The 13,923-nt window shown below is 40.6% G+C and overlaps 1 protein-coding gene across 1 annotated transcript in view; it reads right to left on the bottom strand.

Annotated features, from left to right (window-relative positions):
• Nucleotides 1-13,923, bottom strand: part of PTPRN2 (protein tyrosine phosphatase receptor type N2) — a 663,537-nt gene that overhangs the window by 53,883 nt on the left and 595,731 nt on the right. Inside the window, exons 15-16 of the mRNA XM_056337581.1 lie at nucleotides 9,670-9,817; nucleotides 2,131-2,204 (exon numbers count right to left, since the gene is read on the bottom strand). Of these exons, the coding sequence (XP_056193556.1) occupies nucleotides 2,131-2,204; nucleotides 9,670-9,817 (222 nt within the window). The remainder of the gene's footprint in view (nucleotides 1-2,130; nucleotides 2,205-9,669; nucleotides 9,818-13,923) is intronic.

Genomic DNA, 13,923 nt, shown 5'->3' with positions numbered 1-13,923 from the left:
CCTTGCAGAAGAAAATACCCTTATTAAGTGCTGGATGGAAAGGCAAGATTACAATCTCCTGTAAAACCATGAGAATTAAAGCTGCAGAAGCAGAGATCCTCTGCCTGCATTAGCTTCGGGCATCATGACAAAGCAAATCTTTCCCAGTTATGTCAGTGGGGTATATCTTGGTCCTGTCTCTCCAACTCCAGCACTACTTAAAGTAATACTTCTCACTTCAGCATAATTAAGGGAATAGATACACTATAATCCAGAATTACAATTGCAACAGGCATATACACACATGCAAGAATTTACCCCTTCCCCAAACAAATTTGTTTACTAAAAAGTTAAGCTGTGCCTACACCAAATTTTGTGCAGGTTGCAGAACCCCATCTTGGTTATTTGGTAAAAACACAGTATTGGTATTGCTGCCAGCATTGAACCTGGCTTAGCCGTGTCTACAGATGCTGTAATTCCACTTCTGCACGATACTGTAGTCATGTGAATTACAACCAAGCTCTTTCAAGAATACAGTATCTCACTTCCACTTAACACCTCCTACTCCTTTGCTTGTCACAAAACCTCAGCTTTTACTATCAAATTAAGGCTTGACCAACCATAACTCACCAAATGCGCTCTGAAGACAGGCAAACAAGAGCACTGAAGCCCTGGAGCTGGACCTCTGTGAATGACTTTACAAGCAGTACACATATTCCTTGGAGGACCAAGGTATTCTGATCTCCCGATCCAGGGGCCATCCAGAGCCCGGTCCAGTCAGAGACATACTTAAAAGTGGTCCAAAACCTGCTCCAGTCTGTGCGCATCTACCCCATCCTCTAAAATGGCAGCTGGCAAGCCCTGAAGCATCCAGGTCCTTTGGTTTCCCCTCTACCCTAAGCCAAAGAAAAAAGCATCCCCAAGATATTTTTGGGTTCTGTGTACTTTTAACTCTTTGAATAAAACGTTTTTCTATGTTGAAGGAAACAAAGCTTTTGAACTGAAAGTAACAAAAACAAAGCTTAGAGAACAGTTTCTGTGTAGTTGTGGTGGTTTTTTTTAAGAAAAAAAGTATTGTCAACAACATTGGAAGGAAGCAGCCTGTAATTTCATGCTGTTGCAAATTGTCAGCTGCCTTGCCCACACAAAGTGATTTAACTGGGGGAGTGATACTCCCCAGGAAAATGAGCCAGTAATGGCATATACAGCCCACTGCAGTGAGATCTAATTTTCCATCCTAAGTTCTTTCTCATAGTTTCCCTGTAATAACTTTTTAGGGCCTAATTAATGTGAATAAGAACCATGAGCAAAAGTGACTCCGATACTAGCAGTCTCATGGAGGTCAAGGACGCGGTGCCTTTTTCCCCCTTCAGATGGGTATCGTGACACTGCCATTAAGACGCTATGACAGGGCAATGCTTCTGGCTGTACCATACCTGCTTTGTGTCTAAAAATAGAGACCTTTTCTCCCTATCATCTTTCAAAGACAAGGAAGGATTCATACACAGCTTATGTAGAGTGAGAAAGGGCAGCTGGGCCACACTGGAGTATTTGGATGCAAAAATTGGATTGACCTATCTTGCAGTTCGAATGAACACACAAGTGGTAAGGGACCTCATTCTTGCTTTCAAAACAGCAAGCTCTGAGAACTGGGAGAGCTACAGAAATATCAAGCCATGCATTGGGAGGGCTACAGAGGAAGAGAGGTAAGAGGAAATTTCAGTTCCTGATGCAGAAGTTCAGAAGCCTGTGGAGCTCAGCTCTCCACGCCTACAGAAACCATTCCTCCTACAACTGCAGCTGGCAGGACAAAGCAATAAAGAATAAGCAAGTTTTACCTCCTCAGAGAAGGAAAAGCTCTGCTAAGGGTATATCATTGAATTTTATAATCTGTAAGTTAATAATATCTAATAATAGTATCTATTGACTTTGTTCTCCTAGTACATAAACTTCAAGGGTATTGCATGTACATGTAGAAGATTCATTTCTCTTCGGTTTGGAAGGAAAGCCTGAGACATCAGAGTTGTGAGGTGCTCACAGTCTGCGGCTGCACAACCTGAGCAGTGAGGTGCTTCAGGTTAGCATCTTTTAACAACAAGGAAAGACAGGGACTGACTATTTTGATTATTTCTCATAGGTTACCATACTTACAATTGGGCTAGCGTTGATGTAGTCTGAATTGTCGTGGCTACTTTCACCTTTTAGACATATCCTGGAGTGATCATCTGCAAAGGAGAAAATAAAAGGAGAAAGTTTCTATACAAGTATTCTACTCATTTTATGTTACAGAATTCAAAGTCAGATTAATGTGCATTTTAAGACAGCAACAGTTAATATCAGAGAGGATACTTCCTTCTGGCTCCCAACCTCGCATAGCCTTCATACAGCCACAGTGTCACAGCCTGACTCAGGAACGAAACACGAAGATACCTCAGAGGCTGAGTATCAGAGAGATACGCATTATGAGATGCACCATAATGTGCTAGAACCTCTCACAGGAAAAGGAGGAATCTCTGCTGCTCAGGTAGTTTAAGAGTTAAACTAGGCAAATCACTAGAAAAAAACCAGTATTATGGAAAGCATTCCTGTATTTGCAGGGTCAGGGAAGAAGTAAGCTGATGGACTTGGTCCATCTGGCTTCTCTATAAAATGAAAAGCAGAAACATTGAAGTATGAGAGCTGGACAGCGAGTTAATCTGCCCTGATCAAAGACCAGTGCTGTGTGGTGCTAGTGACGTGGGGTGATGATATGACTTGTACACGATCGTGGGAGAGAGAAAATGCTGAGAATAACTGCATCTAAAAGTACAACTGCAGCACATATATCTTACACTGCTGGTAATGTAGCTAGTTCAGACACAACTAGTAAAGAAAACAGCAGCTCCAGACATAGGAGACTTACTCATTATTCTCGCCCATTGACAAGATTCTTTTATCACTTTTTAACTTGCATTTTTACTGGTGCTAGCTCATTTGTGTTTAGAGCTGGTACACCCCAAACTCTAGTTGTTTGTTGTTTTTTTTTTTTTTACTTCAGGACATATGTAATGGATGGGTTTTATTTGTCTGTATTTAGACAGTGACAATACAGATGTCTGCATTTCTTCCAGTCATTTAGACTCACTTTCCGCTAAGAGAAAAGAAGTATTTCTATGTCATGAATCATCTCATCCTGATTTAGCTGTCTCAAACGGGCCAAATTGCACTCGAGAAGTGCCTGTTTCTTTCCATTGACTAAAGAAAGACCAGACTACTTTATGTGAGAGATGTCTGTCTTTACATATGAATCTTAAACAGCTTGTACCTGATTACATAATCAGCACAATTCTCAGGAAACCTACCCTGCACAGTACATAGTGGTGAGAGATTATGGAGCTGCCCTTTCTGTAACCATCTACAGCTGAACATGTATACCAATGCTTTGAGAGGATCTTTCCACCAATTACTCAAAGACAAAATAAGAGCACAGGAATACACCCTGTCCCCCTTTGGATCTTGTCTAGCGGCCTGTGGCACCATCCTCACCAGCAGAATTACAAGTTGGCTTTTTTAAACTACTAAGAACCGATCATCATTTTAATAACGAGGAGCAATAAATGAGCCACCAAACATTGTAAGTACCACACAGGAGAGACAGAGGATTTGGGCCCTGCTTAGTTTTATTGCCCAGTAATGTCATGGCAGTTCAGTATGTGAGCACGACAAAGGTGTGCTTGTGTAAGGGTTGTTTATAGTCACTCAATCTCATCAGCAATACTTAGCTTGCCCATGTGAGCAGCCTTCTCCTGGAATAAGATTAGAGGTGAACAAGTTAATTTCAAATGAATGAAGAGCCATTCTTTACTATTAAAATAAAATTATTTCCTCTAATAAGGTTTCAATGCAATAGGAGGATGAAGACGAGGAGAAAGGAAACACATTCAATGCACATTATTCACTTCCACTTTACTTTAGCACCACTGCACAAAAAATCTGAAACATAAAAATGAACCTGTGACATCTGAGATCTTGGGGCTACCCAAGAGTTTTTACAGAAAGCTTTACAATGAGCATTGTCACAGAGTGCTTGAAGAACTCCAGCTCTGAAACCTTTTGGCTATGTGCACTAAATGTGGTCTCTCACGTACCTCAGTAACCGCTCAGGATAAGCCTCATTCATTGGACAGCAAAAGTGTTTGAACTAATCACCAAAGAAAACGTGTGAAATTTTTTCAAATGGATGAGCGAGAGAGAGCAGACATTTAGCAAACAAATGCCAGTGTGACTCTCCAATGGAAGTGTCAGATCAGTAACTTCAGGATCCTTTTTAAAAAAAACAATGGTTTATCCAGACCCTCTGATTTAGTGTGCCATGTCATCATCCTGCTGTCTTGGAGGGTTTAGCAGAGGGTGAGACATGTTAAGGCTTTGGTAGTGAAAAGGTGGTGAGACTGTATTTCCACTCAGGAGGAAAAAAAAAGTGTGCAAAAAAGGGTTGTAGATGTGTTTTCTGCATATATCAAGAGTTTGCACCCATGTGTGCTTCAGTTGCAGCATCAAGCGTTCATATTGACAATGAACAGATTGTGCTTGTCTATGCCTGTTATCACCTCAAAGCTTCTAGGAACTAGCATAATAGCTCTTCAGAAACAGGCGGAAAAAGAAGGGAAAAAAAACCAAAAAAGGAATACCACGGACACCAGTTTTTTAACAATAAGAAATTACAGGGAAAATGCCGAATGTACATTATTATTTTTTTTATAAACTGCATATTGATTACATTAGAAGCAAGGAAAGAGAAGCAGGAGAAGCAGGAAATAAAAAGAATGAAGGGGGTGACAGAAAAGGAAGATATATAAGATCAATCTAAAAAGTGAGAAAGAAAGATGGATGAAGAAATAGGAGGAGAGGGACGGTAATCAGGAAGTGAGAGAAAAGACAAATGATGTTACTAGCTACTGCAATCTGGCCGAGCTACAACTAGACATTATTTCAAATACCCACAACAGCTACTGCTGAATGCTGAAGTACTTTGCATTTGCTATTGCTCCAGCCAAGCCACAGCTGAAAGAAAAGCAAAACGTATAGATGGATATGTGCGGCAGAGAGAGGCTTCTTAAACAAGAAGGCTAGTGCTAACCTATAGCTGAGGAGAAATGTAGCACTACCATATTTTATATATATATAAACTATAAAATATAAAGAACAGAGGGTAAAGGACAAAATATAAAGCAAACACACATGAGTTTTTATATGAATATAAAACACAAATGAGTTTTATAGCATTATATAAAAACTCTTTTTCTAGACTGAGAAACCTAAGTTTTGGTGTCTACATACAGGTATTTTCATGTGGACCAGGTTAGACTTAATGGAGCTTGATTTAATTGGCCAAACATGAACGTGTTGTACTGTTTGAGAAACTGTAGAGTAGGTGAGGCACTGCACAAGGCTAACGAGTACGACACAAGACCTAAAGGCTTGCACTCTATTGGACCAGCACCTGAAATTCACACAGGATACACAAGGGCATCCTAGAGCTATTAATTTCCCTGTAAACCAAATACCAACTTCTGGCCATTGCACAGCTCTCCTGATGCCACTGCACTGACTAGCCCTTCACTGGCTGTAACAAGTGCTTTGACACCTGGCTCGTATGGAGGCAGCTACATGGAAACACTTACATCTAGGCATCTTAATCTACAAGTTCACAGAATCATGCCCGGAGAACTTGACTCAATGCCTCCGTATTTCTGAGGTGATATCTGTAGGTTTCTGGTGATATCTGAGGTTCCCTAAGGACTCTCAGGACAGCAGCTAGGGGGGCACAGGTCTCCCACAGGGTCTGTGTTATACCTACTGGCTCTGCGTGGGTACCTTCGGTACTTTAGGCATCTCAAATGGCACTGGATTCCTGTGTGTAAACAACCGAGTTGGGCACAAAAGGCCATACCTATCTGGATTATTTAAACAGTGACCAACACTAGAGCAGTATGCCATCTCACAGTCTCACAGTGGCCCTGCAACTCAATGAAGATCTATTACTTGTATTGTTTTTCAGATGAAGGTCGAAGGCTTGGAAAAATAAGACTCACATCTTTTTCCTCACATCTAATTCTCTCTGTCTTCTGCCTGCTTTCAGTCAGATACTTCTGAAGGGACAGAACTAACAAAGGCTGGAAACAAGGCACATGGGTGACTTTGGGTGGTCTGAATCCAGGCATCACAGAGCAGAGCAAATCTCAAAACAATCAACCTGGCACATTCTGCCCAGATCATCATTGCTTCTAGATTTAGACAGATTTCTTTTTCCCCCATACAAAGCATGGTACAGAAATACACTAAGAAAGTGAAGAACTACTGAGGAGCAAAAGAGGAGCAGTCTGAAGACTGTGAAGAATCATATTTGTTGGTTATCATTATTTTGCCCATAGGTTATTTGCACAAAACGGAACTCTTCTTCTTAGATGTGAACTGAAATCAAGTTCATTTATTCCAGAGCACTATTTGTACATGCGTTACCGACACGGATAATGCACACACCCAGAGCAAGCACCCCTGTTCAGGTGTTCCCATCCTCGGCACATCCCCTGGCTTTGCTGGAACTGCACCCCAGCCTCCGAGCTGGGCTCACACTCTGCCCACAAATGCTCTGCCTTCCTTTAGAGGACAACCAAAGCACAGAGGTAAGCGTGTTGCTGTGATGTATACCATGACCCACGGACACTGCTATGGTAGACAGCTTTTGACAGATGTTCACTGCAAACAGTTGTTTGCCAAATGTTTAAAATACCTACAGGTATTAATGGTATACATAAGTAAAACCATATAGTGTTGACTCTATTGAGATGGCTTTATTTTGCAGAGATGCAAGAAGAGAAAATAAAGTCTGGAAAGCTTTTTCTTGGGCATCAACAAATTGAGCTGCTCATGTATTCAGATGAAAAAAAAAAAGGTATCCCGTTTCCCTAAATTGCATCAATCTGCCTGTTGGTTGGATAAAAGGATGCAGTTTTGTTAATCTAGAAGGTCCAAGTTACTTCAATAGTTAGAATTTTTCAAACTAGTCATTTAAGTGCAGTGTGAAGGTGTTCTGCTACCAATTTTTTTAAAAGCTATTTGTAAACAGAGAAGATAGGTATAAGAGTAAACTCTGATAAAACTGTGAGATTAAAGATAACGTTAATCTAGAAATTATATCAGTTATGTAATCAGTAAAAAAAAAAAAGTCATATTATTTTAAGACTGGTTAAGAAAGGAAAATGCAAAGTAAATACAACGTGATATTAAAGCTTCTTTGAAGCCTTCCTAAGACGAAATCTTTCACATGACTTGGCAATCTTGTTCTACCTTGTCAAGGTGATTATGAATATGAAAGGGATAAGGAAATGCTAACAAGGCATTACTCTGTGAGAATACTTTGCATGTAGCATAACAACTTTGTAGCGTATCAAAAGCATATCAGTTTTGCTTCTTAATTTATTATTAAGCAAATCTGTGAGTTTTTGCCATAGTTTTATTGTCAAATATAGTTAAAAAAAATGGGCGAACTGGACCCTGATCTCAATCTAATCTTAAAGTCTACAATAACCATCACCTTATCAAAACGTAATATTGTTTAAACTCTATGCCACACTTTCCACCCAATATCTGAGTAGTTTTAAGGATATAACATGACAGCTGTTTACCAGTGTGCAGCAACTTCAGAAAGTGAGGCCAGGTAATTTTGTGCAATTCAGTCAAAAAGGAAAGTTCCCAGTCCACTAACGGCTATAAGAGAAACTTCCACATTGTAACAAAGCCAAACCCCAGCATTTTACTCTTGGAAAAGTACTATGGGTTTTTAAATGTGGCAAAATACTTTTAACTAAAGCTTCAGGAAAAATTGCAGCCAGCCTGTCCATGTCCAAATACCTTCCCAGGCAGTGCTGATTCAGTCTAGGCTCAGCCATGGGAAGAACAGGCGTAACAATATGCCATGGAAGAAGCAATGGCAGAGACTTGTCAGCTGAAGGCTGATCACTGTAGGCTGTTCCATCCACATGGTACAATATAAAGAAAAGAAACAGACTATCTTAGCTCTGAAAATACTTCCGTGACACCCAAGCTAAAAACCTCTGCTCTTTAGCACTGCTGCAGCTGGATTCAGAGCTAGAACTGTCTAGTCCGAGGGTCCCTATCTCACTGCTCGTTGTATCATGCAGACTCATTTCCTACATCGCCTGAATAACCAACATCAAATTCTGGCAACATCTATGGCTCCCATGCTGTCTCCAGGGCAGCAACCAGAAACAATCCGGCTTAATTTATGAGCAGGGACTTGGAATAGCTCAAGATGGTCTGACTGTAAGCCCACATTGAAAAGAACGTTTTAAGCAGGAAGATTAACTTGGATCAATACACATTATCATGGAGTAATTTTCACTTCCTATCATGTCAGTTAAATGCTATTTTTTCAGGATGGAAAAGATCACAGAACTTGCACTCCTTTAACTTTCATTGTGACTCCTTCTAGAACTTTTCTACAGACCTGATCCCAAAACACATGGAAGTCAGCAAACTGCTGCTGTTGCCCCAAAAGGCTTTCAACCAGCACCGTATTTACTCAGGAGAATTTGTATTGCCAAACCAATGCAGTCCTCTCCTAAGCAGCAGAGTATAGCAAAAAGAGCCACTACATAAACAAGACAGCAAAACCCAGCTGAAGGTAATATGCAAGGACCGATGGGCTCAGTTAAGTTATCATGTACTTCCAAAGAATCTTTACTCTAAATCTGGCTCTGACATTTACTTAACGTGTCACCTGTCATCTCCCCATTTCTAAAGGAGGAATAGTACTTACTCAAGGCTCTCATAGGGAAAATTAATGTTTTCAGGGCACTTTAAAAATTAAAATAGCTACATAAGTTTGCCAAGCTACCCAGCTGGATTGTGGGCACACTGATTGAGAGCATCTTTGTTGCTGTGGTCTGTGCATATATTCTCAGTTCCAGTTTTGTTTCATTGGTTGCTTAATAAAATGTGTGGCCATAGATTACCAATGTAATCTATGAGATACATATATTTGCATAGGAAAAATATGTTGCTTTTATTTCAAGCTCAGAAAGGTGGCTGCTTACAGGAAAGAGCAGATTCTAGGAATATAAACACTGACTGCTTTTTTCCTTTTTTTTTTTTTTTCTCTTTTTATCCTAAGCCTAGCAGAGAGAGAAGCCAGTTTGCAAGCTTATCCACTGAAGCCTAAAGGGGCTCATTCAGTACAGCTGAGTATCTGATAAACAGATCATCTAGCTCTGATTATAGACTGCTGGTATTACTGTTGGATGGACATGATACCAACTTTAAACACAAGCCAAACTTCTTTCTGTTGAATGGCTACAGATGCCACTCTTGTGCAGAAAGTGCATTCCAGCACTGAAAAGCACTCTGGCTACTGAATTTCTTGAGACAGCACAGCTGCAGCAGCAGTGCTATGTGACATAGTTCTGCATGTTTGTAACATATATGCAACTTACAAGGAGATAAACAGCATCTGATATTAGAACAGGACATGCACCCAGCCCACAGCTGTAGCTACAGTTTTCTGGTACACGTATAAGCTACTCTGTATTCTGTTTGCCTGTCATCTGCAGCTTTCAAACCCCTGCGCACAAGATATTGAGAAATGTATTAAGAACTTACAATGCAATCATCCAAATTAAGCATACATACATGGTACTACAGCCTGTGAGCGATTCTTCTGGATGTTTTCCTCCTGCTGTGCAACGGTGGTGGCATTGGGTTCAGCCTGGTAAGCACACAGAGCTTCCCATTCTTTCTCCAGACGATTCTTGTTTTTCAGATGGTCTTCCATGTAGGACTGGAATTAAAAGAATACTGTATTAAGCACTGACTTGTCCAGACTCAAAGCTAAGCTAAAGGCATGTATCTCAGGATAGAAAGCATGAGAATCCTGAGCTTTGGGGACAAAACACACTCAGTCTTATGGCTAATTCATTCACTTAACAGAGTTCAAGCTTATTTGTGCCATACAAAATGAGAATGCTAACATGTACCAGTGCTAACACAGAAGAAATGCTTGAAAACCCCAGCTACCGAGCTTCAGGAGAGAACTATTTCTTCTTCAGCACCCAGAAAATGTAAGCCCAAATGTCTCTTTCATCAGGCAATGAAAAAGAAACAAGAGCCCATTGATAAAAACTACTTACTACAACAACAGCTCACGTCAAACCAAAGGCTTTTAAAACTGAAGTTCAAGCACATATGCAAGTCATAACAACGATACAGCTGTTGAGGAGAATTAAAAAATTGCCAGGCTGAACTGTCATGGCTCAAGTACCAGGTCATTAGGAACTCGTCCTGCACATGGACTGGCACAGAGGGTGCCTTGAACTGAGAAGGTGCTGTTAATTAATATTAATGTACGTTGTTAAAGATTGTAACTGGCATTCAGTAAAGTCAACAGTGTTAGGAGAAGCATCACCAAAGCAAAATTAACTGGCTGTGGCAGGAATTGTCTGTTGGAGTATACTGGTGCAGGTCACTGGTGCAGGTCTTCAGTTTTTGCAGAGCTCCCAAAGCTAGAGATTCAGTATTGTGTTGGGAATTCAGTTCCAAAGGTTTTCCAAAAGTGAACTAAAACCCTATTCCTTCACCCCACGGACCTGAAAATCATCCAGGTAAGTGAGGGGAAGAGAGCAGATAGGAGGAAGGGTGAGGAAAACCAGAAATCTTCCTTTCCCTTTAACATGAAAATTAAGAAAGTGATCACCTGGTGCTCTAAGCCTACTTACACAGCCAAATTTCCTTTCAAAGACTGTCATTTGCTCCTAGAGTAAACAGCAGAATAATCTCACATTACATCCAGTTCATATTTGTAACATCCCTACTACCTTTACAAGGTAGGTTGAAGTTAACAGCCTTAACCAGATCAAAACAGACTGTTTAGGGGGACAGGCTCAGGGTCTGGATGGGGGTCAGGAGCAGCACTGTGGGTGTCTCTGGCCCAACCATCCGTCAAAGAGGTTCCTGCTGGAGCACTCACTAATACAGCCCAATCTGCAGCAACACTTGTCTAGAAAAAGCTCCTGGAAAGGATTCACTGAAAAGTATAAAAAGCAGTTTAATTGCTTAGAAAACCTTTTTCACAGACAATCTCTGTTATGTCAAATTGTTCTTCCCAAACATGCTTTAAAGAAGAAAGGCTCTCATGCCCTCTCAGCAGGTTTAACAGAAGGTGCAAAAAAGCTTGCAGCTTGTCTTCCACCAAATGGGAACTCTGCTAAAGCTGTCGCTCCACCACGCTTCCCACCCCACCAGCGAAGCAGGATACTGCTCTCTCTTGCAGCTTGAATGGTTTTTCGGTTATAAAAGAGCCCCTGACACACAGCTTTGTTTTGTGCAGGGTTTGTCGGGTGTGTGCGTCTTTACACGAGATTTGTAAATCAAACCTGTTACTGAAAAGCAATTCAAGAAGTGACGCTTCCAGAAAGGATATCTTTAAGGACATAGAAATATATTGTGTTAGAAGAAAGGTTTCTAAAGGAGGTAAAAAATAATGGTGGCCTAGATACAATCAAAACACCTACTGTGTGATTGCTTCTTTTCTATAATGAAGGAAAAAGCATCGTGGTGGACAGAGCCGTGACCTGACGGATGGGGAGCTGGGAGAGCTGGGCGGCCCCGTCATGTGTTAGGGGAGCAGGTCAGCCAACACGTTCCCAGCCTTAACCTGCGAGGTAATGGGAGGAAACCATCCTCCGATAGTTTCCTTGTCCTTGCCAAAAGACTTTTTACTGTGGAAAGGAGGGAGGCTAAAGATCCCATTCTTTTCTCCCAGCAAATCTGTGCCTGGATATGTATACTGAATTTAACAAAAAAAGAGATAATCCTTCCTGAGCAGAGACTAGTTGGTATATAAGAATTTTTATGAGGCCAAGGCGAAAAATAGCAAAATCTTACAATAACACTGAGCCAAGAATCCTGGCTTCAGAGAAGCTGTTTAGCATGCAGCAGGCAGAGAGCAGGCAGTCAAGGACCAGCCCGTAGCATCTTGCCATTTTAAACCACAATTTTATAATCTGATTCATTTTGACATGCCCATCACCAATGTCCCATAGACTTCAGGGACATTTTATGCAAATATACAGATCTGCCAACACTGAATCTCTCCAAAATACTCAGAGATCCATGAAGCTGCAGGAAAAGGGGCATGAACATTTGATTGCTAAGGCAGGGCTGTATGTAGCAAGGAGCCTCTTGTTGGCTCCAACTTGTCTGTTTAATGATTTCAAGGACTGTATTAAAAAAAAATACTTTCTTTTAAAATCATCAAATGTGACAAAGTTAAGGTTATTTGATTGCTTTTAGCGCACACAAATTTTTCAAAACCTCATCTTCCTCTAAAAAGGAATACCCTTTTCACTTTTACGTTTCTTTTTCAGGGAATCCTGAGCGTAAAGATTAATGTTCAAACGAAAACACACTAAAATCTTTAACCAGACAAGGACTTTTCATGCAGTTTCAACACCTACGCTGCATGGATCAGATTCACAGGGCACTTCCTGACAGATCTTGAAAAGGTGTTTCGACTATACGAACAGACCCATGGAAGGCTCTGCACAATGTAAGTATCTGCTTTACACACATTTAAAAAAAGATACCGAGAAAGAAGCTCACTTTAAAACATTCAGGAGTCAGACAATTCCCTCAGAGTTAAGTAATCTTTCATTTACAGTCCTTCAGAGCCCCTACGCTCATCCCCATTTTGCTAAACAGAAGCTTAGTGATTTTGAAACACTCTCTCGGGAGCCACTGGATGTACATTAAATTGAGTGGAACTTCTGATATTTTAGAGTATGTATGTCTACTCAAATCCACTCCTCAATTAGGATGTTTTCATGAGACATTCTGCAGCATTTGCCTGGTACAAAAGAAATTCATTACCAACATGTCAAACATGCACATGATTTTCCATGTCCCAGAGCAGCAGGTAAAATAAATAGAGGTTGTCACCACCGTTGTAATGCTCCTCAAAAACTGCTGAAAAAGATAGAGGTCCGGTCTCACCAATATGCCCACATCAAGACAAGTCCTGTAATCCCAAGTATATGCTACTATTTAAACAAATACGGTCTGCTTGGACAAATCTCCTGATGTATCTTAAATTTCATTAAGTCTTAATTTTCCTTCCACAGCACCTCACCTGCAGAGATAACTGGCAGCCCAGTTCGTACTTACTCTTCTACACACAGATGAGACACTCTTGCTACCAAACGTGTTATGGAGATGAGGATGCAGCGACATTACGTAGAGGGGGTGTGTGTTATGTTGTAAAATCTATTATTATTGTGTGATTGTAACCTATAATTATCATGCCAGTCATAAGGCAAAAGATGAGCTTTCCGACAGAGGATGAAAAACTGTTCCAAGGACAATGAGTCTCTGGCCAAGAGAACCATGTCCAGCAGCAAATATTAAGACAGCATGCCCGAACACAGGCACAAGGACACAGCACAGCAGCCTGGCTTGGCTTTGGTAAAAACTTTCTGAACTGATGTTGTAATATGGTGTCAAACCACTTTTGGTTTTCTTTACTTTTTTCTTCACTCAAGGAGTGGCATCCAGTGCATGCTCTGTGACTAAATTAACGTTAACAAATTTAACAATTAAATTCTAATTGTCTGGTTGGTCTCCAAATACCTTCTTCAGAGATAGTATGGTTTGCATCTGTCAAGATATTTGTTTTTTAAACACCTATTTTATTTCCTGATGTTCAGCTATCACAAAAAGCAATTATTTTTGACAACGTTTCCAATACAGTACTTGATCAGACACTCTTCGTGACTGAGGATGTCTCTTTTAATGAAAAGATGAGCAACTGTTAAATTGACAGACCTTGACAGGTCTAATCGAATCTCAAATGTCATCTGAAGAAGTGGATGGGACATTACCTTAATCCTGGTG

The sequence above is a fragment of the Falco biarmicus genome, chromosome 4, assembly GCF_023638135.1.
Source record: "Falco biarmicus isolate bFalBia1 chromosome 4, bFalBia1.pri, whole genome shotgun sequence".
Classification (NCBI taxonomy): Eukaryota; Metazoa; Chordata; class Aves; order Falconiformes; family Falconidae; genus Falco; species Falco biarmicus.
Note: the sequence above shows the minus strand (reverse complement) of the source record. Positions and strands in the feature narration are given on the sequence as shown.